Source organism: Brassica napus, chromosome C5 (assembly GCF_020379485.1).
Source record: "Brassica napus cultivar Da-Ae chromosome C5, Da-Ae, whole genome shotgun sequence".
Lineage (NCBI taxonomy): Eukaryota > Viridiplantae > Streptophyta > Magnoliopsida > Brassicales > Brassicaceae > Brassica > Brassica napus.
This window is the reverse complement of record NC_063448.1, coordinates 39,052,035-39,079,099: the sequence shown is the minus strand read 5'-3', so window position 1 is coordinate 39,079,099 and position 27,065 is coordinate 39,052,035. Positions and strand designations below refer to the sequence as shown.

The 27,065-nt window shown below is 36.2% G+C and overlaps 3 protein-coding genes, 1 long non-coding RNA gene and 3 pseudogenes across 4 annotated transcripts; all 7 read left to right on the top strand.

Annotated features, from left to right (window-relative positions):
* Positions 1-1,559: 1,559 nt before the first annotated feature.
* LOC106383984 lies at positions 1,560-3,311 on the top strand (annotated as a pseudogene).
* Positions 3,312-3,507: 196 nt separating this feature from the next.
* LOC106383983 lies at positions 3,508-5,238 on the top strand. Its single transcript, XM_013824022.1, has 2 exons — positions 3,508-4,365; positions 4,525-5,238. Exons 1-2 carry the CDS (start codon positions 3,508-3,510, stop codon positions 5,236-5,238), a joined length of 1,572 nt encoding a protein of 523 aa, XP_013679476.1.
* Positions 5,239-7,937: 2,699 nt separating this feature from the next.
* LOC106388243 (serine/threonine-protein kinase WNK2) lies at positions 7,938-10,677 on the top strand. Its single transcript, XM_013828270.3, has 7 exons — positions 7,938-8,157; positions 8,238-8,275; positions 8,426-8,653; positions 8,735-8,955; positions 9,050-9,207; positions 9,438-9,801; positions 9,883-10,677. Exons 1-7 carry the CDS (start codon positions 8,083-8,085, stop codon positions 10,596-10,598), a joined length of 1,800 nt encoding a protein of 599 aa, XP_013683724.1. The 5' UTR covers positions 7,938-8,082; the 3' UTR covers positions 10,599-10,677.
* A 4,220-nt stretch (positions 10,678-14,897) lies between these two features.
* On the top strand, positions 14,898-16,911 carry LOC125587714 (imidazoleglycerol-phosphate dehydratase 1, chloroplastic-like). Its single transcript, XM_048758734.1, has 8 exons — positions 14,898-15,252; positions 15,373-15,494; positions 15,648-15,752; positions 15,847-15,939; positions 16,029-16,103; positions 16,189-16,251; positions 16,365-16,474; positions 16,630-16,911. The coding sequence occupies exons 1-8, from the start codon at positions 14,937-14,939 to the stop codon at positions 16,655-16,657; spliced, it is 912 nt and encodes a 303-aa protein (XP_048614691.1). The 5' UTR covers positions 14,898-14,936; the 3' UTR covers positions 16,658-16,911.
* A 472-nt stretch (positions 16,912-17,383) lies between these two features.
* Positions 17,384-17,501, top strand: LOC125588212 (annotated as a pseudogene).
* A 1,123-nt stretch (positions 17,502-18,624) lies between these two features.
* On the top strand, positions 18,625-20,060 carry LOC125587715. The gene is made up of 3 exons (XR_007324013.1): positions 18,625-19,146; positions 19,244-19,578; positions 19,653-20,060. It is a non-coding gene; the product is annotated as an uncharacterized LOC125587715 (long non-coding RNA).
* A 4,315-nt stretch (positions 20,061-24,375) lies between these two features.
* Positions 24,376-24,488, top strand: LOC125588250 (annotated as a pseudogene).
* Positions 24,489-27,065: the final 2,577 nt, after the last annotated feature.

The following is a 27,065-nucleotide window of genomic DNA, read 5'->3' as shown; positions in this document are numbered from 1 at the left end:
CTTAACATTCTAGGCTCTAGCTATACTCTAAGGAAGAAAATGCAGTATAGACTACTCGTGGAATTGGTAGCACATGTATTTCCCCGCTAGAAAGTAGCCATACCTAATCTTGGTTACTTTGGTATTAACACAAAAAGATAATTCAACAATCAATATAGACTACCACATATTAAAAGTTAGAACAATCGACAATCGACATGCTACAACTAATAATTCATATATTCTGATAAGCTTTTCAATCCATCTGGTTTCACAAAACTGATGATTACAAACTTTAATATATATTTTTTGAACTACAAACTTTAGAGGGTTATTGGAACATGAATTTCTGTGGAATTTGATGATTTTAATAGTTGAGAGGATTTTACAAGTTAACTAGATTTAACAAATTTTATCAAATACTTTTACATAAATTTTCATTACTTGTGTATAGAATTCTATTTATTGTTATTAACTTTTAAAGTAAGAAATTAATGGTGGTAGAAAAAAATGGAAAGAAAATCATTTCAATTAAGGAAATTCTTAAACAACTTTAAAAAAGTTTTTCTCACAAAAAAGATCTCAAGAAATAAAATGACCAAAAAATTTAATTTCTACTTTTTACTTTTTACTTTATAGATATATAAATAATAAATAATAAAAATATTTTTTTATATAATTTCGAAATATATGTTTTAAATTTGAATTTTTGTAAAAAAATTTGAATTATTATTTTTGAAATGTTTTTTAAAAAAAATCGAAAGTGCTTTTTAAAACTATTTTTACAATTTTTATTTTAAATTTTTAATATTTTTTTCTATTTTTTTAAGTTGTGAATTGTATTATGTTAAATTTGTGATTTGTATATTATTTCATTCTTCAATTTGAATTTTTGTATGTGAGTGTATTTTATTACATTGATTTCAAAAATCTTATGGGTATAGATGATATTCTCAAAGTTGAGTACTATGAGTAAAAACAAAGAAAATTTACATCTCAATAACAATAAATTTTAATAGAATCTTAAAATCAATGGAAACTAAACTTTTCCAATAACAAAGGATTTTGAGTGGAATTTAAAAATCATCACCCCAATAACAATGGATTCTATTTAGATTTTAAAAATTCACAAACCAATAACAACGGAATCTCAAAATTTAATAATTCCTTTAGAATTCTTTGGCCAATAACCCCCCCCTAATATTTGCACAACTTGTTTTTCCTTTTCAATTCTTTTACGAAACAATATTTATATCTTTCTAAAAGCATGTATATTTTATTAGTTCGTATTCGTTTATATCTCTTTCATCTTTTGTAAACTGAATTAACACAAAGAGATTAATGTTTAACAATACTACTTGATTTCCTCGTTTGGGCTTTGTTTCTCTCTCTAAAAAAATAATCTTATTTTTGTGAGTGGAGCTTTAGCGGTGGTTGTTACGGTGACTCATCAGACACGAGTCAAGTTAGAAAGTATTTTCAGATCAATCTTCAAGAAAATTAGGGTTTGGTCATCAATCAGTCGGCGTCGCATAAAAATTTCAGGAAAAATCTTTTTTGGTGATCGCTGGTGATTCAAGATGTCTTATGAGATGGATAAAGCGATGATTGAGTTATCTTTAGATGAGGTGGACGAACCGTTCGATATGCCTAATCTACCTCAATTCAAGTCGACGGAACGAAACGCAAGGAGCTTAATCGGGAGAATCCTTAACCCGGATTGTCATAAGATGTTCAACTTGATTCTCAATATGCCTAGGAAGTGGCAGAAGCTAGGCAGAGTAAAGGGTATAGCTCTATCAAAGGAACGATTTCAGTTCATTTTCGATCATGAACACGACTTGGTTGAAATTCTAGAGAAGGGGGTTCATACTTTTAACGATTGGACGCTAGCCATAGACCGCTGGGTTGAAGTTCCTCCTCCGGATTATCTGCTTTTCATTCCAGTATGGGTTCAGATTCGCAATATGCCAGTGAATTATTATACAGAGGAGGCGATTACGGCGCTGGGGGAATTGATAGGTGGTTGCATTTGATCCGGAAAAGTCTCAGAGCCGAGAGTATGTACGAGTTTTGGTGCGCTTCAACGTGACAAGACCATTAAGAAAGTCAAAGGTGGGTCAATCTACCTGAAGGAGGATCTACGGTGGTATATTTTAACTATGAGCGAATTCAGAAGAGATGCTATGAGTGTCAAAGATTAAATCACTCTAAGGATGTATGTCCTCTGCTGGTACGAAAAAGAAAGGAGCCGACCTTGGAAAGAAGACAGAGGATTATCATGGACAAAGCAGCTTCTAAGAAAATAATAGATGAAGATGACCCTCTTTTTGGGATCATAAATGAAGAGCAAGTTGGTTTATGCAAGGAGACAGGTCGAAGGAAGTTATCTCCGGAGGTTCTGGAGGAAATGAGGCGTTACATGATGGTGGCCACAGAGGCGGATAAATAAATAAGAGCTGATAGAGTTAAAACTTCTGTTGCAGAAGCTGAAAAGGATCCTGTGGCTCAGAAAACTATTCTCAGATTGGAATCTAAGCCAGTCTCACTGAGGTGGAGCATAGAGCGGAGAGAAGTTAATGGCATCAGCTATTAAAGCGCATAGTTTGGAGGAAAGGCAGGTCCAGAGGTCCAAATTGATAGGAAATGAAGGAATCTTGGAGACAAAAGGATCGGGGCCTAGTGCATCGATGTATAATCCTGGTCCATCAAACGTGCGGGAGATTGATGAAAGGAATGCTGTCTCTCTTAACCTTGAGGTGAGCTCAACGGGATACGGTTCGAATCCTTCTATAATTCAACCATCCGGGGTTTCTTCCAAAAAGGCGACACCTAGAAGGAGACCGTACATAAGGAAGAGACAAGACAAGAAAATAACATCTACGAGCATCCTTCAGGAATTATATGGGAGTGCAGTAGATAAGGAGAAGGTCGGATCTAAAAAAGACAAGTGGAGAAAGAAGCAGCAGGACAAAAAGTCGCTAGACATGATGAATCAAGGGTGATCCCGCATGAGGGATCGCCGCAATCCAAATGAGCCTAATTAGCTGGAATTGTCAGGGAGTGGAAAGGCCTCAGGACCTGACAATTCCCAGACTAAGGGAGATGCGTAAAAAACATTTCCCTGAGGTCCTCTTTTTGATGGAAACAATGAACTGTAGAAATATTTTGGTTTACTTGCAAGTATGGTTAGGCTATGACCGGGTAGTTACTGTAGAGCCTGTAGGAAAGGCGGGGGGTCTTGCTGTGTTTTATAAGAAGTCTGTAAATATAAAGTTTTTGATTTTAAACAAAAATCTAATAGACGGTATAATACAGTATGGTGATGTCTCTTTTTATGCGTCCGGTGTGTACGGCCCATCGACCTTAAGAGGTAGAATGTCTTTGTGGGAAAGGTTGAGTAGGATTGGTGTAGATAGGAGAGACAGTTGGTGTGTGTTTGAGGATTTTAACGACATTCTACACAATGGAGAAAAGATAGGTGGAGTGTAGAGGTCGGATGAATCTTTTTTACCGTTTAATCAGATGATGGAAGCAGGGCAATTGGAAGAGTTACCTAGCCATGGGAATGGCTTTACTTGGGGAGGTAAAAGAAACAACTGTTGGATTCAGTCAAGATTGGACAGATGCTTTGGAAATAAGGAATGGTTCAGGCAGTTCCCTTGTGCTAACCAATCTTTCTTGGATAAAAGAGGGTCTGATCATCGGCCAGTGTTAATCAACTTTATTGAAGCTCAAGAATCCTACAGAGGCTCGTTCAAGTTTGATAGAAGATTGTTAGAAATAGAAGGCATTAAGGATAATGTGATCAATGCTTGGGATTTTGGAGGCAATAATGGTGTTGCAACTGTTTCTTCAAGATTGAGAGCCTGCAGAAAGGTGTTGAGTGGGTTAAAGAAGCAAGTCAACATGAATTCAAGGGATCGAATCCAACAAGCTGAGGTTGCTTTAGAAAGAGAACAATCTTCAAATCAGCCGTCAGTGGAGCATATTAACGTTCTGAAAAGGGAGCTTGTGAGAGCCTACAGAGATGAAGAGATATACTGGAGGCAAAAAAGCAAAGAGAAGTGGCTAAGGGGTGGTGATAGAAATACAAGATTCTTTCACAATTCGGTGAAAATGGCACGGGCTAGAAACACTATAGATAAACTGATCAATGAGGAAGGAGTTGAAGTGTTCTCAGAGGCTGCAAAGGGTGAAGTGGCGGTACAATATTTCTCAAACTTATTCAAGTCTTCTAATCCAACTTCTTTTGGAACATGGTTTCAAGGCATGAGGACCAGAGTAACAACAAATATGAATCATGAGCTTACGAAGCCTGTATCAGATCTTGAGGTCAAACAAGATGTGTTCGCATTGATCCTTCAAAAGCACCGGGGCCTGATGGTATGTCTGCGTTATTCTTTCAAAAATTCTGGGAAGTGATTAAGGAACAGGTTGTTAAGGAAGTTCGATTGTTCTTCGATTCTGGAGTTCTTCCAAAGGAATGGAACTACACGCATCTTTGCGTAATACCGAAGTTCCATAATCCAAAAAACATAGCAGATCTCACTGAAGCCATGGATGCCGGAGCTGATATCTCCAACACAATCAGCTTTTGTCTCAGAGAGGATCATATCAGATAACATTACCGTAGCACACGAGGTGATTCATTCTCTAGGTTCTCAAGATCCATTTGCATCAGAAGATATGATGGTCAAGACAGATATGTCCAAGGCCTATGACCGGGTGAAATGGAGCTATCTGAGAGCACTTCTCGAAGCTATGGAATTTGACGCTAAGTGGATTAACTGGATTCTGATGTGTGTATCCTCAGTCACTTTTTCTGTCCTAATAAATGATCAGCCTCATGGTTTAATCACGCCCCAGAGAGGACTTAGACAGGGAGATCCCCTGTCTCCTTTTTTGTTTTTTCTCTGCGCTGAAGGACTAACCCATCTATTACACAAAGCTGAAGAGGAAGGAAGTATTACAGGGATAAAATATGGTAGGAGTGGTCCAACGGTGAATCATCTGATGTTTGCAGATGATTGTTTATTCGTATGCAAGGCGAATGAAGATCAGAGTGGGGCTTTAATGAGGATACTAAAGAGATATGGAGATGTAACAGGGCAAGTGATAAATTCGGAGAAATCCTCAATAACTTTTGGGAAGAAGATAAAGGAGGAGGAGAAAATCAAAGTGAAGCGAATGATGGGTATTGATGCTGAAGGGGGAAATGCGAAATACCTTGGGCTACCTGAGAGCTTAAAAGGATAAAAAATTCAGGTTTTCTCATATCTTAAGGAAAGGCTGAGCAAGAAAATATCGACTTGGCACGCCAGAGCTTTATCTGAAGGAGGGAAAGAGGTCATGATCAAATCGGTGGCTTATGCGTTGCCGGTATATGCTATGTCCTGTTATAGACTGCCAAAAACGGTTTGTGACAACCTCGCGAGCGCAATGGCTAGCTTTTTGTGGAGTTCGGTTGAACACAAAAGGAAGATACATTGGATTAGCTGGAATAAGATGTGTTTACCCAAGAAAAGTGGGGACATGAGATTTAAAGACCTGGAATGCTTAAACCAAGCTTTGCTTGCAAAGCAAGCGTGGAGACTGATTCAATATGAAGATTGCTTAATGGCAAAAGTACTTAAAGGAAAATATTATGATGATCAACATTTTATCAAAGCTTCCTTAGGTGCAAGACCATCATACGCCTGGAGGAGCATCTTGCATGGAAGAGAACTATTGATAAAAGGCTTGAAGCATTCTGTTGGTAATGGAAGAAGCATCAACGTGTGGTCGGAGCCATGGATGGAAGATACGGAGGGGATATGCAGAACGCCATATAGAAGACAGAGATATTTTGATGCTAATTTAAGGGTCTCAGATGTGATTGATACTCAGACCCGAAGATGGAGTAACAAAGCAATGTCTGATACCTCTGTTCAAAGTGATATAGAGCTTCTGATGCAGAACCAACCATCAGTGAATGAAGAAGATTCATGGATATGGCGACACACGAGGAATGGAGTATACTTGGTCAAAACAGGATATGATCTAGCATACTCACTGCATAATCGAGACTTCCTTATGGATCAGACTTCACTACCCTCTCTAAATCCTCTCAAGGAGCAGATATGGAGTCTAAAAGCTCCATCAAAAATCAAGGTGTTTCTGTGGAAGGCTCTGTCGGGAGCAATTGCAGTAAATGATGGTCTTGCCAATAGGGGGATGATGTGTGATGATAGATGTCAAACATGCGGAATAGATGGAGAGTCCATCAACCATGTCCTCTTTTCGTGTTCTTTGGCAAGAAAAACGTGGGCCACATCAGGCTTTCCTTTTCCACAAGGAGGTTTTGATGATAATTCAATCTACTCTAACGTGAGTTACTTGCTCTCGGTGTGGAAGAATAAGAAATGGGATCAAGAGATAACGAGCTTCTTCCCCTGGCTGGTATAGTATATATGGAAGAATAGGAATTCTTTGTTGTTTGAAGGATTCTTACATGAAGGGGCTCAAGTTTGTGTTAAAGCAAAGGAGGAAGCGAAGTTATGGTTTGTGGCGCAGGGACTAAATGAGATGGGTGAAGACAGAGGAAGTAATGAAGTGAATCTGAGGAATGAGGGGTGGCAGAGGCCACCAGTAGATGTTGTCAAGTGTAACATCGGTATGGAGTGGTCACAGAAGAGAAGGATTATGGGGGCAGCGTGGGTCCTAAGAGATTCAAATTACTTCATAGTCGGCGGCCTTTTGGATCAGTTGGGTCAAAAGACGAGGCTTATTTTTTGAGTATAGTGTGGGCGTTGGAAAGCATGATGAGTCATGGGTGTTTCAAAGTTCACTTTGCCTCTAAAGGAAGAGTTTTGGTGAATGCTATCAATAGACCAAAGGCTTGGCCCTCTTTCAGATTCAAAGTGAATGAGATCAGACGGCTCCTTGAAAATTTTTTAGATTGGCACTTTTACTGTGAAACTCTTGAAGCCAATAAGGGAGCCCGCTTGATTGCGCAAAGTGCGGTGACAAGGGATCGATTTCAATCTTATGTTGCGTGCGGTCAACCGAGATGGCTCTCTCAGGTGTTTGATAATGAAGCTATGTATCGATAGTGCATAGATGGCTTCTATTTTTCGGGGTTTGTTGGCTACGAAATATCTGTAAAATATGATATGTAAGGTTTCACATATATATATAATGCATCTTTCAGGGGAAAAAAAAAAGAATTAACACAGAGAGAAAGATGAATTTTCACGTAAAATATTACGTGAATGTAAACAAAAGATAGTAATTAATACAAAAAGTGTGGGTTATGATTGGTCCATATATGTGTCTTACTGTCTTAAACACCATCACCAAAAAGGAGACACTTCTATGTGTCGCCGTGACTCAGTCCCATGTGCTTTCTCTCGATCCGTGACATTAACTGCTCTACTATACGACAAAAACCCTTTTAGCCTTTACACACAAGTGTCGATAAACCAACGACTTCATTAGTTTTTGGTCAATTCTTTCCGGTTATCGACATACCGTACCGGTTTTTGGAATTTAGCTTACCAAACCAATCAACCTTTTGCAGAAATGCAAAGCGTATTTATTATTACTTATATGTGGTCTTAAGACCTCTATTTAGATTCTTCTACACCTCTCAAGTTGAATAATCTTCCCCTTGCTCAAAAGACAAAAAAAAAGAATAATCTTCCCCATTGTCAACCAGACAAAGTCTCAATTTTATGTTTCTTCCTTAAATTAGCTGACCGAAAAATCAAAATTTGCCGAATATTCTAATTGAAATGACAAATTTTGCATAGCTCGTACTAATGTTAGCTGAATGCGGTTTTCAAATAATTCTACGATAGTACGATTTGGTACTTATTGGTTGGTTAAACCGAAGAAACCCGGTTTACTAAAAGGTAAACCGACGCGTGGTATTGTGAAAAGGTGATTGGGTGAGAAGCCTAACTGGCCGTCTCTCGGCTGTGTCCACTACTAGGTGGGCATCCAAAGAAAAAACCACTTGTTTCCTCATATTCTCTCTTTAAAAAAAAAAAAAAATATATATATTTTCTTCTTCTATCATCTCCGCAAACTCCAACATCTCTCGCTCAAAAAGAAGGAGCCATGAATGGTGAAGAAAGCTTCGTAGAAGATTGCTCTGAGTTTGTTGAAGTTGATCCTTCAGGAAGATATGGAAGAGTATGATTCTTCTGAACTTAATAGTTCATACTTCGTTATAATCGATTTGATTTGATTTTTATTTTTTTGGTTTTGGACAGTACGAGGAAGTACTTGGCAAGGGAGCTTCGAAGACAGTGTAATCGCATTCATCTTCTCTCTTTGTCTTTCTTTAGAACAACCTTTTTTTTTGTTTGGTCGGGAACGTTCTCTCGTAACGTCACAAACTTTATTTATTATTTAATTAATTATTAATTTAATACAATCCAAAAATTCTTCTTCTGTGCAGATACAGAGCCTTTGATGAGTACGAAGGGATAGAAGTGGCATGGAACCAAGTCAAGCTTCGAAATTTCACGAGAAATCCTGAGCAGTTGGACAAATTCTTCAGAGAGATTCATCTGCTCAAGACCTTGAATCATCAGAACATCATGAGATTCTATACTTCATGGGTTGATACTGACAATTTATCAATCAATTTTGTCACTGAACTTTTCACCTCCGGCACTCTTAGACAGTAAGCAGCTTGTGTCTTTGTCATCTCTTTGTCTAAATCAGAAATGGGTACTTCAAAGTTGAAGTCTTTGAGATTGTGTAGGTATAGGTTGAGACATAGAAGAGTGAATATTAAAGCGGTGAAGCAATGGTGTAAGCAGATTCTAAAAGGGCTTCTCTATCTCCATAGCCGTTCTCCTCCGATCATCCATAGAGATCTCAAATGCGATAACATCTTCATCAATGGAAACCAAGGTGAAGTCAAGATAGGTGACCTTGGACTCGCTGCTATTCTTCGTAAATCACATGCTGTTCGCTGCGTTGGTACTTTCGAAAACTTCACCTTTATTGGCTTTTTAATAATGTCTTTGAAACATAACTGGACCTACCTACTTTATGTTTGTGTGTTTGTTTAAAGGAACCCCTGAGTTTATGGCACCAGAAGTTTATGATGAGGAGTACAATGAGCTGGTTGATGTATATGCTTTTGGAATGTGCGTGTTAGAGATGGTCACTTTCGATTACCCTTACAGTGAATGCACTCACCCTGCACAAATCTACAAGAAAGTTACTTCGGTAAATAATCTTGAACATCAAACTTTTTTATGTTATGTCTAGGGTGGCATTTGGGCACAGCCGAGTGAAACATTAGCATTAGCCCCAAATTCTTTTGAAATTTTTTAATATAGAGATAGGTCCCAAAATTACTGGATTTTTTAAATTAAAACTATTAAAAAATGTTTATAGCCTCAAAATCTCAGATCCTTTTATGTCATGTCTTGGTTTAACATTCTTCATTACTTCAGGGGAAGAAGCCTGAAGCTTTCTACTTAGTGAAGGACCCTGAGGTTCGTGCCTTCGTTGAGAAGTGTTTAGCCACCGTGACGTCTAGGCTTACTGCTTTGGAGCTTTTGCAAGACCCTTTCTTACAAGATGATGTTAATGGATTTGATCTGAGACCTATTGATTACTACAACGGTTATGATGAAACTGGTGTGTTCCTTAGACAACCTCTCATGGATCCTGATCAGCTTGAGCCACAGATATGTGAGATCAATCTTTTCGCTCAAGACGATGAAGAAGACTCTGACCATGTCGATATTTCGATTAAAGGGAAGAGAAACGGTAATGATGGGATCTTCTTGAGATTCAGAATCTCTGATGCAGAAGGTATTATTAAGATTACACACAAAGTTTCAATCTTCACGATGCTTATAAGACAATAGAACCTAAAGATTTTATGTGCTACAGGACGTATAAGGAACATATACTTCCCGTTTGAGACGGCTATAGACACAGCGTGGAGTGTAGTAGAAGAGATGGTGTCTGAACTCGACATAACGAATCAAGACGTTGCGAAAATCGCGGAGATGATCGATGCGGAGATTTCTGCTTTGGTACCTGACTGGAAGATTGATGATCACAACGTTACAGAAAGTGAATCAAACGTGAACAACAACAATGGAGGATTCTGTGGGAACTGTGCTTCTAACGGGTACATACAAGAGACAGTATCATCAAACAGTGAACTCTCGGGAGAAAAATCTCACCAACATCATCATCATCAGTTTGATGACAGAAGCTGTTCTTCGGTACACGGTAGGTTTGAGGAGATAAGTTACCAAGTGGAAGGAGAAGGACAACACGGAGATGGAGGCGATGTTGTTGTTGTGTCTGGAGAAGGTGGTAATAATAACAGGATTCATTATGCGGATATTTGGGGATTGAGAGATTCGCGTTCTGATGATGGAGAAGAAGAGCACGGTACGTCGGTGAGTTTGAGTAGGAGGAAGAAGGTGAGAGGTGAGTGGTGGTCGGAGAATGAGATAAGGAGAGAGTTGAGATGGCTAAAGGCAAGACATAAGATACAGCTTGATCATCAAAGGCTAAAGGCACCGACGGAGTCAGATTCACCGCCTCTTCTTTATAGGGCGATCTCGCTTCCCGTCGACGCCGTTGATATATGAGATTGTAATGTTTAATTACTGAAAGCTGAAACTTACGTTTTATGAGAACATCTAATCGAAAGGGCTTACAGTTCAAATACATTAGAGCATGTTTTTTTTTTTGGTCAGGCAAATTATGATTTAAAAGAAAAGAAAAATACCTTTTAACATAAGACAGGTTGCTTAATTAAGCTAAGGAAGAGGCGTTGCTTAAGGACACGCGTCACACATTCAAGTCTCTCTCTCTCATCTCAACCTCTCTCTCGCGGACGAAATCACTCGGTTTTGATTCCAAAACTTCGTGATTTTTCTCTCGTCGACGGATGAATCTCTCTCTCGGTGGCTCTGGTCGGCCTGTTCTTCCTGTTTCGGATCCTCCTCTCTCCGGAGAGAATGATACCTCCGACGGTAAAGGAGTCTACGATCTGTCTTTTCAAAGGATCTGCCATGACCAAACACGGCGCCTACGCTGCTCTCTCTTACATGGCTGCGCTGGTAATCAATCTCATCCAATTTCTAGTGTTTCATCGAAATCTAATGTGTTTGCTCCTGACATTGAGATTCGGTTTAGCATGCTTTAAAGTCAGTGTCTTTGTGTATGTTGTTTTGTCTTTCAATTGAAAGCTGGTCGCTTTTCACATCAATGATCAGAGACCAAGATTGCGAGTATGAAGTGGTTGACGATGATGATGAGTATGATGACAACACACCTGTAGAGAAGAGCTATTGATTACAATAGCACCGTTGTGAGATATATTCAGGTAATGTATTGTATTCCCATCTTTCCCAGTTGAACTCTCTGAGTCATTACATAGCATTCCTCATACTTTTTTTTTTAATGGAAGTTAGAGTGCAGAGTGGTTTTACTCAATTGATGTTTTTGTTCAGGCTCGAACATGGCAGCGAGATTCAAGGGATATGACCTCTTTGCAAGCAACTCCAGCTGCTGCAGTTGATGTTAGATACCATTTGATGTCTGTGGATTATGTTTTCCAATATTCGATTATCTTACGGCTCTTAACTTATTATATATATATATATCAATGTTTCAGATGCTTCCCCCAGTTGCCTATTCAGATAACCCTTCCACAAGCTTTGCTGCCAAGTTTGTTCACTCGTCTCTAAACAAGAACCGTTGTTCAATCAACTGTATAGTGGTATATTCCTGTGACAGCTGCTTGAATTCTATTCTACTCTGTTTGCGATGTTTATATATATGTTGATCCCTCTCTTTTGGCAACTTATTGCAAACAGAGACCAATATTGCAAGTATGAAGTGGTTGACGATGATGATGAGTATGATGACAACACACCTGAGTAACTCCCACTCTCGTCCAAGCCGTTCTCATATCATTTAAATTTTTTTCGATACCAATAGGATTTGTATTTTATTTCTCATAACTTTGGAAGTTCTAGGCATGACTGATTAGTATCACTGTGTCTCATTCCAAACATTACTCTTGTGCTAAAGCTGATTATGAAGAAAAAAAAGACTAAACCAAAAATTTATTTTAGTAATCTTTGTTTTAATGTTTTAATGTTTTTATACTAAAATCTAGTTTGATTTTGTTTTATTTAATAAATAAATTTAATCTTTGTTTAAAATTTTATGTTTAAAAAGAGTTTAATCTTTTTTTTATTGTTAAGAACCTTAATTAAGAAACCACCAATAAACCACTATAATTAAGTGTCTCTTAACAAAGTTCCTTATCTTAATTTTAATAGTTAAAAAATCATTAAGAGACACTTACGGGTTTTACCAATGAACATGCTCTTACTAAAAAGTAAACTTCGCTTGTAAACTTTCAACGTCTACTAGCTGAACCATAGTCGGATCAACGGCAATGAATTGATATACAAAAGCCAAAAAAACATCCATAAACCTACTATATTTTAGCTGATACAAAGCAAGTGAAAGTTAAAATTCTGAAATAGTTGATTTACAAGATTCACTTCTTTGTATTTGTTGTAATAATTAGATTCCAAAATTTCCAAAAGAATCATAAAACCTAATTTATGTTGTACAAATATGAAATGCAATTTTTCTAAATGTCTTGTTCTTTCTATTTTTTCTTCACTTATATTTTAAATGGCTTAAAATAATTTTGTTAGATAATATAATATTTAAGAAGTGTCTCAAGTTATTCATAGTCTTTAAAATTTCATCAAAATTCTTAGTATTAGAAATATTAAACGAATCAATCCGCATCCAAGTAACCCAATCCACGTCCAAGTAACCCAATCCACAATAGATTCAATTTTATTTTGCTCTGTGAGGATCAACATACCGCGGATTGCAGTTTGTATATGCATGTCTACTCGTCCCGCTAGTGGGATATTTAGACATAATCTGCGGGTTTGCTGTATTGACATCTCTACATTTCACTATGCAAATTATTGATTTAAAATCGTTAAAAAAAAACAATTTTCATTTTGATTATTTAGCAATTGATTTTTTAATTCTTAAATTTATGCAGTCAGTTATAGTCCCTGTTCTAAAACGCGAACGCCTAGCCGCCTAGGCGTCCGCCCAAGCGCTGGACGGAGACCAACCGCCCCGAGTTTACCATAATCGGACTAAAAAATCGGTCACCAATTAATCGGCCCAATAACCGATTAATCGGCCCATTTACCGATTAGGCGGACGATTATTAAATAAATCAGACCAATAAAAACTCAAAAAAATAAATCTTAACTAATAGAGATATTTTTGGAGCTTATTAAGAAGCCCAAATATCTCGAAGGCTTATTATGAAGCCCAAATATCTTGAAATATTTCAATATGTAGAAGACTTTATATAAATCAAGATTTGGTGTCATTTTCTCTTAGTAACCGATGTGGGACTTTTTTTCAGAGAGATAAATAATTGAAAATAATGAAAATGAAGGAAAGGAGCATCGAACCCGGGTTGTATAGCGCGCCAGATCAAGGACCAAACCATTAGGAGACATCGACATCTATGACACAATAGGCATATACTTATATATATCCACATATAACATAATAAAAGTACAAAAAACTAGACCCCGCTTAGTCCCCGCTTAATCCCCGATTTTTCGGTAACTCGCTAGGCCCGGAATTGCCGCCCGACTAGCGTCTGGCGTAGTTCCGAAAAGAGGTCATAGTTTGATAAATTATTCTGCAAAAAAGGTAGTTGAACTGCTGATTACAAATAAATAGAGAATTAAATTAATGATTTTTCGGTTATGCCACTTACCTACTTTAGCGTTAACGAGTCATCTGGTTCGGTTCAGTCCATTAAGAGCATCTCCAAAAGACACTCTATAACTTTAAATATAAAGTTTTTTGCTTTCTAAAACGAAACTTCAAAACTTTAATTTTGAAGTTTTTAAGAGTGAAACTCTATATTTGAAGTTTCACTACTCAAAACTTCAAATTTCATATTTTTATTTGCATTTTGGTCCCTACAACTACACATAACATTTATGATTCATATAAATATTTTCTTGTATATTGTTTTAATCCCTATAAAAATTATATCTCATAAATATTTTAAGTTTTGTGTACAAAATCTAAGTTTTACACATAAAATTAAATAAAACTTTCAAATAAGATTTAAAATATTTAAAACTAGATTTAGACAACAAAAATATACAAAAGAAATTTAACAAAAAAGCTTTTAAAAAATTACATGAAGACATAACTATTACACAAATTTAAATATTACAACACCACTAATAGTCATGTAAGTTTTATCTAGAACCATCAAAATTTCCAAATATTGACCAATTTTTGTTTGTGTAACTGAAGATGGTTGTTGTTGTTGATGATGTCTTTTCGTACAATTCTTTCTTGTTCATATTGAATATATTCACGAGTATAAATATCATCGATAAAAGTTAGTCTTGTAGCAATATTTTATGTTTATTGTTTTATTTTCTTGTTCTGATTTAATGTATTTACAAAGTATTAATATTATCTAATTTCAACAATTTTTCATCTCTAATCTACAAATTAAAAATGAGGAGAACTATTTTTACTTCGAAATGCACTAGTAGATCTTATATGCATTACGAAAATCACTTTATGAAATAATACGATATTTTGATTGAAGTTTAATATTAATTAAGTTATTTTGCTTAAAAATTTATATTTTAATATAATATTTTATTAATTAATAATTTTGTAATATGTTTATATGTGGTAGTTATTTACAAAAGTTTTATGAATTTAAATTAGTTATAAAAAATATAAGAACCATATTATAAAATAAAAATAATTTTAAAGTTGAGTTTGAAGTTTTGCTTTCGGAAAATAATGCTTTTAAAGTTCAAATATAGAGTTTTGTAAACTTGGAAATAGAGTTTTTTTGTTTTTGAGATGCTCTAATAATCTGAATGGGAGCTGAAGTGTCGTCGTTTGAGGGATTCGAACAAGAAAGGCATACAAAGCTCTCTCTCTCTCTCTGTGGTTCCTTCCGCTGTCTGTCGTCTGCGTCCGCCATGTTTAGTCAATCTTCCGCTCAGCTTGTGCGACCTAACCTCGGATTTATGGTTTCGCCCTCTCAGAAGGCGTCGATCGCTTCTTCTTCGCTTCCTCGATTTTTGCGGATGGAGTCTCAATCTCAGTCTCAGCCTCGCCAATCTATTTCCTGCGCTTCTTCACCAAGCAGTAACCTTTCTCAGGCTAATTCTTCTTCCTTAATCGAATCAGGTCAGCTTTGAGACTATATATAGCTTGAGATGGAATCTCATTTCTTCATTGAACTCCTGATGATGGTATCATCAAGTTTTTTTTTTTGGCTCACTTAAAATCGTCTTTTTATGCGATCAGCTCGCATTGGAGAAGTTAAGAGAGTAACAAAGGAGACTAATGTGTCAGTGAAGATCAATTTGGATGGCACTGGAGTTGCAGATAGCTCCACTGGAATCCCTTTCCTTGACCATATGTTAGATGTATCCTTTCTTCCTTGTATCTTTTGTGTTCTGTAATGATTTGAATCTCCCCTTGGAACAGATCTTAGCCCGACAGTTTCAATGAAAGGATCATGTTTGATTCATTATTTGAACCATTTTGAGTAATGTTTGTCTTTTCACTTGCTTGGTTAGCAACTTGCTTCACATGGGTTATTTGATGTGCACGTAAGAGCTACTGGTGATGTTCATATCGATGATCATCACACTAACGAAGATATAGCTCTTGCCATTGGAACTGTAAGTTAGTGACATTTACTAGTTAAAACCTGCCAGCAATGGTTGTTATGTAATGAAACTACTGAGTATTTGTTCTTTGTTTGTGTGTGTCTAGGCTCTGTTGAAGGCGCTTGGTGAGCGTAAAGGGATTAATCGGTTTGGTGACTTCACAGCTCCTCTTGATGAAGCACTTATACATGTTTCCCTGGTAGAATAAAATATTATGAAAGTTCTCTGTTGCACATCTGTGTTTATTCTCTCATTGCTGCTTATGATGAAACGAAAACCTCTTTGCAGGACTTGTCTGGTAGACCATATCTTGGTTTCAACGTGAAGATTCCAACCCAGAGAGTTGGAAACTATGAAACTCAGGTTCTTCAACCTTTCTATTTTAGTTATTTCTTTCGGGGTTTGTTTGATGTTTAGTTATAAATTTTGCAAACCTTTCTATTTATAGTTGGTGGAGCACTTTTTCCAGTCGTTGGTGAATACTTCCGGTATGACACTTCACATCCGTCAGGTACTGTCTTTCCAAATTTTTCCATTGGCAAACGATTTCATGAAGTGTTCTTCTGTAATCTGTTTTGGCAACTTTTTGAAGACAGTGTTTAATAGAAGTTTTTGTTACAACAGCTTGCTGGTGAAAACTCTCATCACATAATAGAGGCCACCTTTAAGGCCTTTGCCAGGGCTCTAAGACAAGCAACGGAGAATGATCCTCGCCGTGGTGGGACCATTCCCAGGTTTGACTTATCCTCCACGACATTCTATTGCACACACTTAGATAGGATAAATATCATAGACTATGCAAGACTCATTACGTCATATCTCGGTTTAAAAGCATATACTCTTTGTGATCCTGAGGACGTATTTGAGTGTTATTTTGTGGAATTTGCAGTTCAAAAGGAGTCTTGTCACGGTCTTGAGAGCTGAGCAATCAGAAGAAAAACTCCCAGATTCACTCTTTATCGAGTTCATCGTGAGTTAGAAAGTAAATTGGGTGAAGATCACACACTTTATCGGAAGATGGCTTCATCTCTATAATTAATCTGTCGATCAAAGAGTTGTATCTCTACATTTTGAAAAATCTCTTACCATTTCTGTATCAAACTCATAAACTTACTGCAACTTCAAAGAACCGACCAATTTGCTAGAAAAGGAAAATATCTTGAAACTACAACGTTTTGAGTCTTGTCGGTAACCATTAGGCCTGGACTCGAATATCCATCTGAAAAATTTATTGAATGAATATTTAAGTTTCTGATTAGCTTCGATCTGGAAAACTTTAGATATCTAGAAACCGGATACCGAGAATTCTTTTAAATATTTGTACACTATTCGATCCATTAATTATATATATGTTTTTTTATCTATATATAGCATTATAATTAAATAATTAAACTTTCATAATATTTCTTTAAAATAAAAATAATAATATCATACAAACAAACTAACATCTTTAAAATAAATTGTAATGCAAAACAAAAAAAAATAAATATTAACAAGCCTAATTATATATCTATTAATATACCAATCGGATATCTGATATTTTTAAAATTAATATTTCTGATTTGCTTTTTTTTTTACGATAATTACATTTTGCTATTTGTCTTGACTCGAATTTTTACTATATATCAAAAATTTTTCGGATTGGGTGCGATCGTACCAGCACTAATGCACCAGATCCCATCAGAATTCGCAGTGAAGCGTGCTTGGGCGAGAGTAGTATTAGGATGGGTGATCTCCCGGAAAGTCCTCGTGTTGAACCTTTTTTTTATAAAAGGGTGCGATTAGAGATGTTAAAACGGGCTTGAAGCCCGTGGGCCTAACGGGCTTGAAGCCCGTGGGCCTAACGGGCTTTAGAATAAACGGGCGGATCCGTGACCCGTTTATTATGATATAAAAATAAACGGGTTTATACGGGTCCGCCCGTTTAGGTCCGTCTCGTTAACGGATATACCCGCTAAATAAAAGCCCGTTTATGAGTTAAAAAAAAAAATTATTTAAAGATTATTTTTTTCAAAAAATATTTTTTTTTTATAATTTTATTTTGAAAGAAAATAGTTATATTATATATAGTTTGTGTTACAAAACAAATATATATATATTGTGCTTTTTTTCTAGAAAAAAATTTAGGTTATAATTGTGTTTAAAACCTACTAAAATTTGTTGATGTTTTATATGATATTATGAACTGATTAATCTATATATAATAGCAAACCTAATTTTGTTTTCTTATGACATCAGCATTTTTTTATAGGAAAAAAAAAAGTTTGATCTAACGTTTGAGTTTATCCCTACTTTTAATCTAACGGACACGATTTATTTTAATCACAAAATCTTACGTCATGTAATTGTTTCAACAGATTGATGCACCTCTTCTCTGATCGACGCACCTTTTTACGGTGACCTCTTTTGATACGGGAACGACGCACCTTTTAAACTGATTATTAGATTGAAGTATTGGTTAGTCGTTATTTTTTTTTCTGAGAACGCTTCTCAATCGAAGTCCCAAGGAAAAGCTTTGGTTCCTCATCATGCTCTGCTCTAACCAGCCAACTCGACGGCTACAATTGATTTCTAATATATTTCGCCGCGAATTTAAACCGCCACCACCGTCTTCATTGATGATGAGACTGACGTTATAAAGTTGATGAGAGAGAAGAGCAAGAACTAGAAGAATAAAGTTGTTGCGGTGACAACGCTGCCATGGATGGAATTGAAAAGCTCAATTTCGAGAAAATAAGATACGGAGGATAGATCATGTCATCTGATGTTGAGGCTCAAATACGACGCCAATTTGGAAGCTTCGTCTGTTAAATCTTGTGCTGTTTCTTGGGTCGGAAGCAACCGGGGCAGACGTCAAGCGTATGTCTTCCTCTAATCACATTTCTCTCTAGCCATTGAAAATCTGTTTTTTGTTTTCTAAATTAGTTTTATATTAATTTCCTGTAATTGATACTACATTAGAAATTCTGTTATAAGTACTAGGTGTAGAGATATGTTTGATTTAACAAAAGTTTCCGAACGTATAGATGAGATGTTTTTAGATGTCAGTGAATATATTATATTGCATAGATGGTAGATGTATACACAGGAGAAGGCGGTTAACTGGTTCAAATTAATTATCCATTCCTTATTTACATATCATTCTTTTTAATCTCTTGCATGTTCTCAACTTCGGTTACATGTTATTTGTCTGATTAGGCTGGTTCCATATCGATGGCAAGAGAATCAAGATATCTAATGAATATTTATACGCTGCAGTCTGAGTAGGCTTGTGAATGTGAATGTGATTGTATTGCAGATCCAGCATCACCCCTGGGACACTACTGATCATCCTTGCTGGTAGGTTCAAGGGCAAGAGAGTTAATTTTTTTTAACCAACTACCCTCTGTTTTTCTTTTTGTGACCGGTGAGTTTTTATAATTCTGCCACATTCTATTATCCATCTTAAGCATTCACTACTTGTGTCACCTGATATGTTCCTATTTTGTAATTGGCCCTTCAAGATCAATGATTGCCACGTCCTGAAAGTCTCTGATGTTAGCCTCGATAAATATGATGATCAGTATTTTGGAAAGGTAGGCGAGAAGAAGAACAAGAAGGGAGAAGGAGAGTCTCTGATGGAGCCGTGGATCTATATATCTGAATTACAAACACCTAAAGGCAAAATACAAAAAGTGTACTATTTATACTACTCAAGTTTATTGTTTTCTGCTAGGCTTCAATCTCAAGCTCTCCCTTGTACTTCTTCACTTCTTTCCTCTTCCTCTGCGTGTTGTCTTCCTCTCGTGTCCTTACTTATACACTCCAATGTATCAGAGTCTTCGAGGCAGAGAGAGAGGTAAAAATCTTCTTTGGGAAATATATCAACTGTTTTGATGAAAGACATGATACAACTCCTCTCTTCATTCTCAGAAAGTGTCTACACATAGGGAAAAAGACGACTAGATGGCTGTGGACGGAGCTTTGATCAAAGCCATCGAGGTAGTTTCAGAGTTGAATACTTGCCTTTGCACAGTTTTCATTGCACAAGGAATGGAGCCACATAAGCTTGTTTTCTAGATTTTAAAACCTTTTATGAGCATCTTAGGTATATGTGCCCTCATGCGTTACTCTTTTTTTTGTTCTTGTCCACATACCAGAGATATTTTGACTTGATACATTCTATATATCACATTTGGTATAAACAATCCATCTTATTTAATTTGAACTTTGAAGCAATATTTTTCAATAGATAATAATATTGTTATGTCGAAAACTCAGTGAATCTTCAAGTAAACTGGGATGAGAGCACAAATAAATGAAATAGCTTTTTTCCACAAATATTTTGTTGTAATTAGATAAGATTGATACTGATGTGGACACATATCGACAGAGACGTCAGACAAATTGGGCTAACTACCCGAACTTTACCATTATGTTTTTTTTTTTTGGTAAACTACCATTATGTTTTTTTATGTGTAGCTCGGAATTTCAGATAAGCTTATAACCTGAAAGAAATATAGTTACTAATAGATTCGGAACTTCGTGCGTGAGTGAGTTCTACTCTCTCTTACGCCAATTTGCCTTTGTACTTTTACCATTCGAATGATAAAGCTGACTTACACGATGGGAAAAACATTTGTGTCACATGTAAGTTGTGTTCTGAGTTCACATTTGATTTGAGTTTGCAATTGGAATATATTCAAATATTCTCTGCATCACAACCCATTAGCCATCAACAGACAACCCATCAAAAGATTTGAAGTAATCTCTATTTTATATAACGATTAACGATGTCTCATTTGCTTCTGAAATGACATTCTTTTGGAGTCAACGTGTCATTTGCATCTTTTAATAAATCTGTATATGAAAGTTTCAAATTTTGTTATCGCTTCATAATTCTATTGATATCATCAAGAGATAAATCTCTTTTCAAATGGTTAGGGATGCGTAGGAGGAGATGGAGTGAATCTTTGTGGCCAGCGAGTAATCTGTTTACACGCTTCTTTTTTATTTGTTCTCAACAAGTATATTACTAGGATAATATTTGCGCCTTGCGCATCGTGAGTTTATTCGTATATATTATCGACAATTTTTTTTATATATTTGATCATTTTATTTATACATATATAATAATTTTTGTTGTTATTATATAATTTCATCAATTTTTATTAAAAATTATGGAACTAAACTATAAATTAATATATCATGGGTTGATCGAATTGGACATTAAACAAATTATGACACAAAAACCTTATTTTTTTTCACCTAACACATTTTTAAAAAAGTGAACAGTATTGTTTCCACGGTTGAATTATCTTGACCTTTATCTTTCATATGGTTTTTAAAGGTTTCAGATCAACCATCGAATTGATACATGTCATTTTAATGCTTTTAGTCGTATGTTTAATGATAACTTACATTTTTGTAATTTAAAATCGTTTCAAAAATTCAAAATATAAAATATAAGAAAAAATATAACATATAAGAAAAATATAACATATAAAGTTTCTTTATTTTTGTATTTGAAAGTCGTTTAAAAAAAATAAAATATAACATATAAGGTTTCTTCATTTTTTTTAATTTAAAGTAATTTTTAAAAATTCAAAATATAACATATAAGAAAAAATCTAATTTTATTATTATATGGTTAATGTGATTGTTTAATATTTTTTAATAATATAAAATTAAGAAAATGAAGAAAAATGCAAAAAATTGTTATCAAATCTTTATTATTCATTGTCATTAATTGTTATATATATGTTATTCATATTAGGTAATTCCGTAGCTTTTATTTAAGAAAAAAATACACGTTTCTTATATTTTGGGTTAATATAATGTTCCCTAATAATTGGATTTGAACAAACATTTTTTCAATTGATTTTTAAGCTGACACGTAAGCTAAATTGACATCCTAATTAAGTGACACCTAAGCATGGTCTCTTTTTAATTAGTACAAAATTAAGGTTACAACTTTTTAAATGATCCTCAATTAATATATAAGGGATTTATAGATCCCGACTTCTTTCATCTTTGGAATCGTTATTTTTCAGAAGTTTTTGAACTGCAGTTAGTTACAGTATTTTTCAACTCGAATCTTATTGTGCATTTTCTTATACATTGGTTATAACTCCTAAATTATTTTTCTACTTGAATCAAAAATAATGTCAATAGTTCTTCTTTTATTTGAATGAATGTAAATTTATTTAGTCAAAACCTATATTACATCAAGTGCAGCTGTTTTTTCTAAGTTTACGGAATCAAAGAATGAGTTCTAAAAACCAAAAAATAATGATCCTTCAAGTTGGAGATGAGCCTTGTCTTGTCCGAAATCAAGTAACCAAACTCTCCTCTAGGTACTTTTGACCCCTCCCTTGAAATGATAAAAGCTTGAGTCTAATGGTTTTGTCCACAAATTTGATCAGACAGTTCACATCCCTTGCCTGCTCACCATGCCGACGTGAGTTTCTCTCCCTCCATACCATATGCACTACTGCTTGAAATGTGTATCGCACAAGAAAGTCCTTGGTAGGAGTAAGTCTTGGATTGGAAAAAAATTATCAATTATATCACTCCATATGGTTGTGAAGGTATCTTAAAACAGCCTCCCAACAAGAGGCTTCCAAATCTAATCTGACTACCGACAACTAAAGAATAGATGGTGACAGGTCTCTTGAGAATCGTTACACGGCACACATATCGTGTTTATTGCAGAGTTCCACAGCAGCATTCTATCACACGTTTGCAAACTTTGACGCATGACTATCTAAACAAGAAAATCTTCTTTTTCGGCTACATGTTTGTATCTTTTTCCAAATTCTATGATCCTCACTTCTCTCTTTTCAAACTTGTATACATAAGTAATTATAAATGAGGCAGAATTGTTCAAGAAATGGCCAATTAAGTTTGAAATAGGAACTCTCTTTAAACTGAATTCTAAGGGAGACAAACGCTAGGAGAATAAAAATGTATTAAGTGGTTAAAACAGATAATTATGAATTTATGATGATAGATGTTCCCAGAAACATATGAGTTTAGCTTTACAAACTTTCTATATACAAATAACTATTAGTCTTATTGAGGTATGGTAATTTGGTGTTTCAATTAGCACAGTGGACAGATATCATATTTATATGAATAATCTAATGGTTTTGAAGTTTAATACTTCTATATAAATACTTTAATATGCTGTTTTTCAGTGGAATCCACGTAATGTCATGTGGATGATGTCTGTTACATTCTTTTTGTACCAATTTCAGATTTTCAAAAAGTTTATCCAGATCGTTAGGAAGTTGTAAATGAAGGATTGTTAGGTGAGACAAGACAATTACAAAAGAGTATGGTCCAAAGCAGCCTCAACAACATCCTCAAGTGCATCACTTATCTGTTTGTGTCTGAGTAGGTTAGTTTGGACTCGAAAAAAGAAGTGGAGAGACCTTAGAGGTAAGTTTCTTTGGAGAACTTGGTATTCCTAATGTTATATATAAGTAATTAGAAGAACAAACATAATCTGGAAATTACAACTTGTACAACATATTATCCCAAATTCAAATTTCAGAATACCCTTAAAACAAAATTTTGATAAACAACTTAAGTGTATTACATCTAAATAATTTGAAAAGTTTTGATATAATATAAATTTTTTTTGTCTTACCATATAAAGAAATTTTGTGTAACCTAATACTTGACAAAGATCGAAATTCATTGATTTATTTTCTTTCATTTCAATGTATTTTAAAATTTAGTGTTGTTTAAAATATCAGCATTTTTGTTAAATGTTTCAAGATTCAACAATCTTTATACAGCTTGACTGAACAGTTTTATTTTACAAAATTGACATGTATTTAAAATAAAAAATAAGACAAAATTATTTTTTTTATATTTTGTACGTGTATAATATACTCCTTTTGTTTTTAATATTTGACGGTTTGGAAAAAAAATGTTTCAAATTAGATGATGTTTTCAATTTCTAATGAAAAAACTATTATTTTTTTTATGTTAGGCTTTATGTATTTTGCAGTTAGGTTTTTCTATTGGTCAGACTATGGTTAAGTATAACTATTATTAATATTTTTGTGTAGAAAATTTACATATTAAATATTTTTTAGACGTTATATACCATCCTAAAACATCATCTAATAAAAACGAAAAGAATAATTAGCAAAACATGTGTGTGTGATAAAAAAAATAGATTTAATAAATATGTAAACTAAATGAAAAATTATTATGTTAAGATAAATTAATTGTTAAATATATTTTTTTATTAATATCAAATCATTTAAATTTGACCGTAAAGAATTTAATTGCCCGCGCGAATGCGCGGATTTGTTTCCTAGTATTTAATAAAAGTAAAGTATTTTTTTCAAATTTTGCTTTAATTGGAATTTCTATTTATTATAAGTTTTAAAATCAAATAAAAACTATTAAAAATCATATAAAGATATGACAAAAGATTAATGACAAAAAATAGAATTCACAAAAAAAAATAAACAGACCTAAACGGGGTAAACGGGTACTATCAACATAAATGGACTAACATTAAATGGGTTTAAACGGGTAATGGGTCTAAACGGACTTGACAATAAACAAGCATAAACGAGCAGGGTCTAAACGAGCAGAGTCTAAACAGGCCCGGGTAGCCCATATTAACATCCCTAGGTGCAATCATAGCAACACTAATGCACCGGATCCCATCAGAACTCGCAGTTAAGCGTGCTTGGGCGAGAGTAGTACTAGGATGGGTGACCGCCCGAGAATTCTGTACATCCCCATCCCGCAGTTTGAACTGGATCAGTCCAAGGTCGGACTGATCAGACGGGATAGACATGTTGGACAGTACATCTGGATAGTACTGGTCAGGTTAAGACGATACTGCTGTCCGAATATAGCAGTTGAGCATGTCAGACTAATCTGGACGGATTCAGACAAGGCAGCTGGACTTGTCATCCGAGATCAGTTAGTCAATGTGTTGACTGACTGGTATACGTTTTGACGGGAACGGATACTGAGCTGAACATGAACTGATTAGCCAAGGAAAATAGTGGGAACATTATCTGGCGGTTACCGAGAGCAGTTACTGAGCGGTTACCGAGAGCAGTTACTGAGCGGTTACCAGAGCGGTTAATAAGCAGTTAGCGAAGCAGTTATTGGGCGGTTCTGAGTGGTTGCCGGACCACCGAACTGACTGGGACGGTTTATGGGTTTGGGAACTGCTAAGGTAGTTACGGAACCGAGAAAGAAACTGCTCGAGAGCAGTTTATGAATTAAATGGGCGCGGGAGCGGTTATGTCTGGAAGGAAAACCGCCCATCTGTTTCCTTTAAGGGGGAGATGGCGGATCAGAGAAAGGGAGCTTTTTCTAAACACGGTTTTTGGACAGAGAGACAGAGAGAAATACCGAGAGAGAGCGATGCGGATCGGAAGAGACAGAGATCGCGGAGAAGAGACCAGTCGGATCCTGATCCGGCTGTCCGCATACTGAACGATGGTAGGGAAGCCATGTTCTGATTGAAAGCCTGCGTCTTGATGGTTCACGATGTACGCATTGGCGGTTACGTCGGTTACAATCTGCGGGACCGTTCTCAAGCCAAGGGAAAGGGTCTGTCGGCTTAGTCTGTTCTGATTAGAGCCGTGTACTGATGAATCGCAATGATATTGGAGTCTGTGGCGGTTATGATCGAGAGGTAATGGTCGCCGGGTTGGAGACAACGTACGGAAGGGTTCTGTGTATGGATCAGATCAATTCCTACTAGATACTGGGTACTGGATCGGCTGTGTACTGGATCGAGTGGGATTGACGGGTAGACAGGCGGTTGAGGAACTGAACAGTGGGTTTGGTGCGTCTGTGGGTGGTTCTGAACGCACATTGGAGCGTGGGTGTGTTATAGATGCGATGGCTTACGCTATCGGTCCGTTCTGATGATCTGTGGAAAGGGTCGGATGCATACATCTGATAGTGGATACTGAGTGTGGGACGGTCAAAGTTAAGGAGGGATGCAGAACTGATGAGAACGTTTTGAGTGGTTCTGGTAGGACTACGAGCAGTACTGGTAGCGCACGGGAACGCGAGTATGTATCTGGATGCGATGGTTATGCTGTCGGACCGTGCTGTGAATGGAAGTAAAGAACGGGTACTGAGCTTTAAGGATGATCAGGGAATGGACGATACGATAGGATGGTATCCGACTGATCGTACTGATTGGATGCGTACCGTACTGGAGGCATACTGAAGAGGAACGGCTGGAGAGTATTGGCTGGATTGGATAGTGTACTGATGTACACGGCTCAAGGGAGCGTGTTACTGTTACTAGATGGTTTGAGGGCAGGATGGCCGTGAGGTGTACTGACGGGATCGAGGGCTGTAGAGCTGAGTATGTACTGACTGGTCTAGGTGTGATCAATGACTGGTTCTGGAACGCTAGCAAGGCTGGCGTACTGTCTGTTCTGGATGGCTGGTTGGAAACCAAGCCGTCTCTCTTTGTTCATGGTCATGTGGGGATGGTTGGCTGAGTGACTAAGTAACAAAGGGATTCGGTTAAGTATCTGAACGAGCTGGTTGGATAAGAACAAATGGGAAAGGATGAAGACAACAAGGATGAAGCGTATGGATGGACTGGCGGACAACTAGCACCGAGGCAGTGAGGTACATGTTTTATATTGTCAGTCTTAGTAATTTGCTAGGATGCTGGATAGATTTAATGAACTTGGGGAACTAAACTGAACTTCATAGAGGAAAACTAGATAAAAATCCCAAGTTAAGAGAATAATTCGGATAGGGCCAGTTTGGTCGAGGGAAGCGAACTAAGGATGAACCGGCGGTAAGGGAAACCGGGTCGGGGCCTTTCAAGTGGTATATGAGCGATGACGGTTCTAGGACAGAGTTTGAGGGATTATACAAGATTTGCCTAGACCGAACGGACGCGGAAAATGCTAAGGGTGAGCATTGGAGAACTGACGAGAGACTTGATCTTGGGAGTGATCAAGTCGGACTTACACTTTGTATGGGCAAATGTAAGTTAGAAGTCTAACTGGAAAGAAACCGGAGATAAGATCATTGATGAATGACTGGATTGGTGGAATGAAGTCTGAGTTAAGATCATTTGGAGAATGATCGGATTGCTTAAGGTGTTCTGGATTACTCAAGAGAGTTATCCAATAAATTTTTCTAAGTGTTGGAAACAACCGAGAGGTTTATTTAAGTCAATGGATCCGAATTCTGAAGTGAAGAAACGAGAAAGATTGACGAAGTGTATTCTGACGCTTAAGGATAATAAGCTGACTGGAGCTAGGATTGAATCAAGTGGCTCGAGGATGCCAAGGATGCTTCGGAAAAGTCTAAGTAAGACAA

Bases quoted from the DNA above. Each gene is read 5' to 3' on its own strand.
- LOC106383983 (XM_013824022.1), top strand. From the start codon at position 3,508: ATGGAAGCAGGGCAATTGGAAGAGTTACCTAGCCATGGGAATGGCTTT. The intron at 4,366-4,524 runs GTATGTCTGCGT...AAAACATAGCAG, and splicing joins AAAAGCACCGGGGCCTGATG to ATCTCACTGAAGCCATGGAT.
- LOC106388243 (XM_013828270.3), top strand. From the start codon at position 8,083: ATGAATGGTGAAGAAAGCTTCGTAGAAGATTGCTCTGAGTTTGTTGAA. The intron at 8,654-8,734 runs GTAAGCAGCTTG...GAGATTGTGTAG, and splicing joins ACCTCCGGCACTCTTAGACA to GTATAGGTTGAGACATAGAA. The intron at 9,208-9,437 runs GTAAATAATCTT...TCATTACTTCAG, and splicing joins TCTACAAGAAAGTTACTTCG to GGGAAGAAGCCTGAAGCTTT.
- LOC125587714 (XM_048758734.1), top strand. From the start codon at position 14,937: ATGGGAGCTGAAGTGTCGTCGTTTGAGGGATTCGAACAAGAAAGGCAT. The intron at 15,940-16,028 runs GTAGAATAAAAT...ACCTCTTTGCAG, and splicing joins CACTTATACATGTTTCCCTG to GACTTGTCTGGTAGACCATA. The intron at 16,252-16,364 runs GTACTGTCTTTC...TTGTTACAACAG, and splicing joins TGACACTTCACATCCGTCAG to CTTGCTGGTGAAAACTCTCA.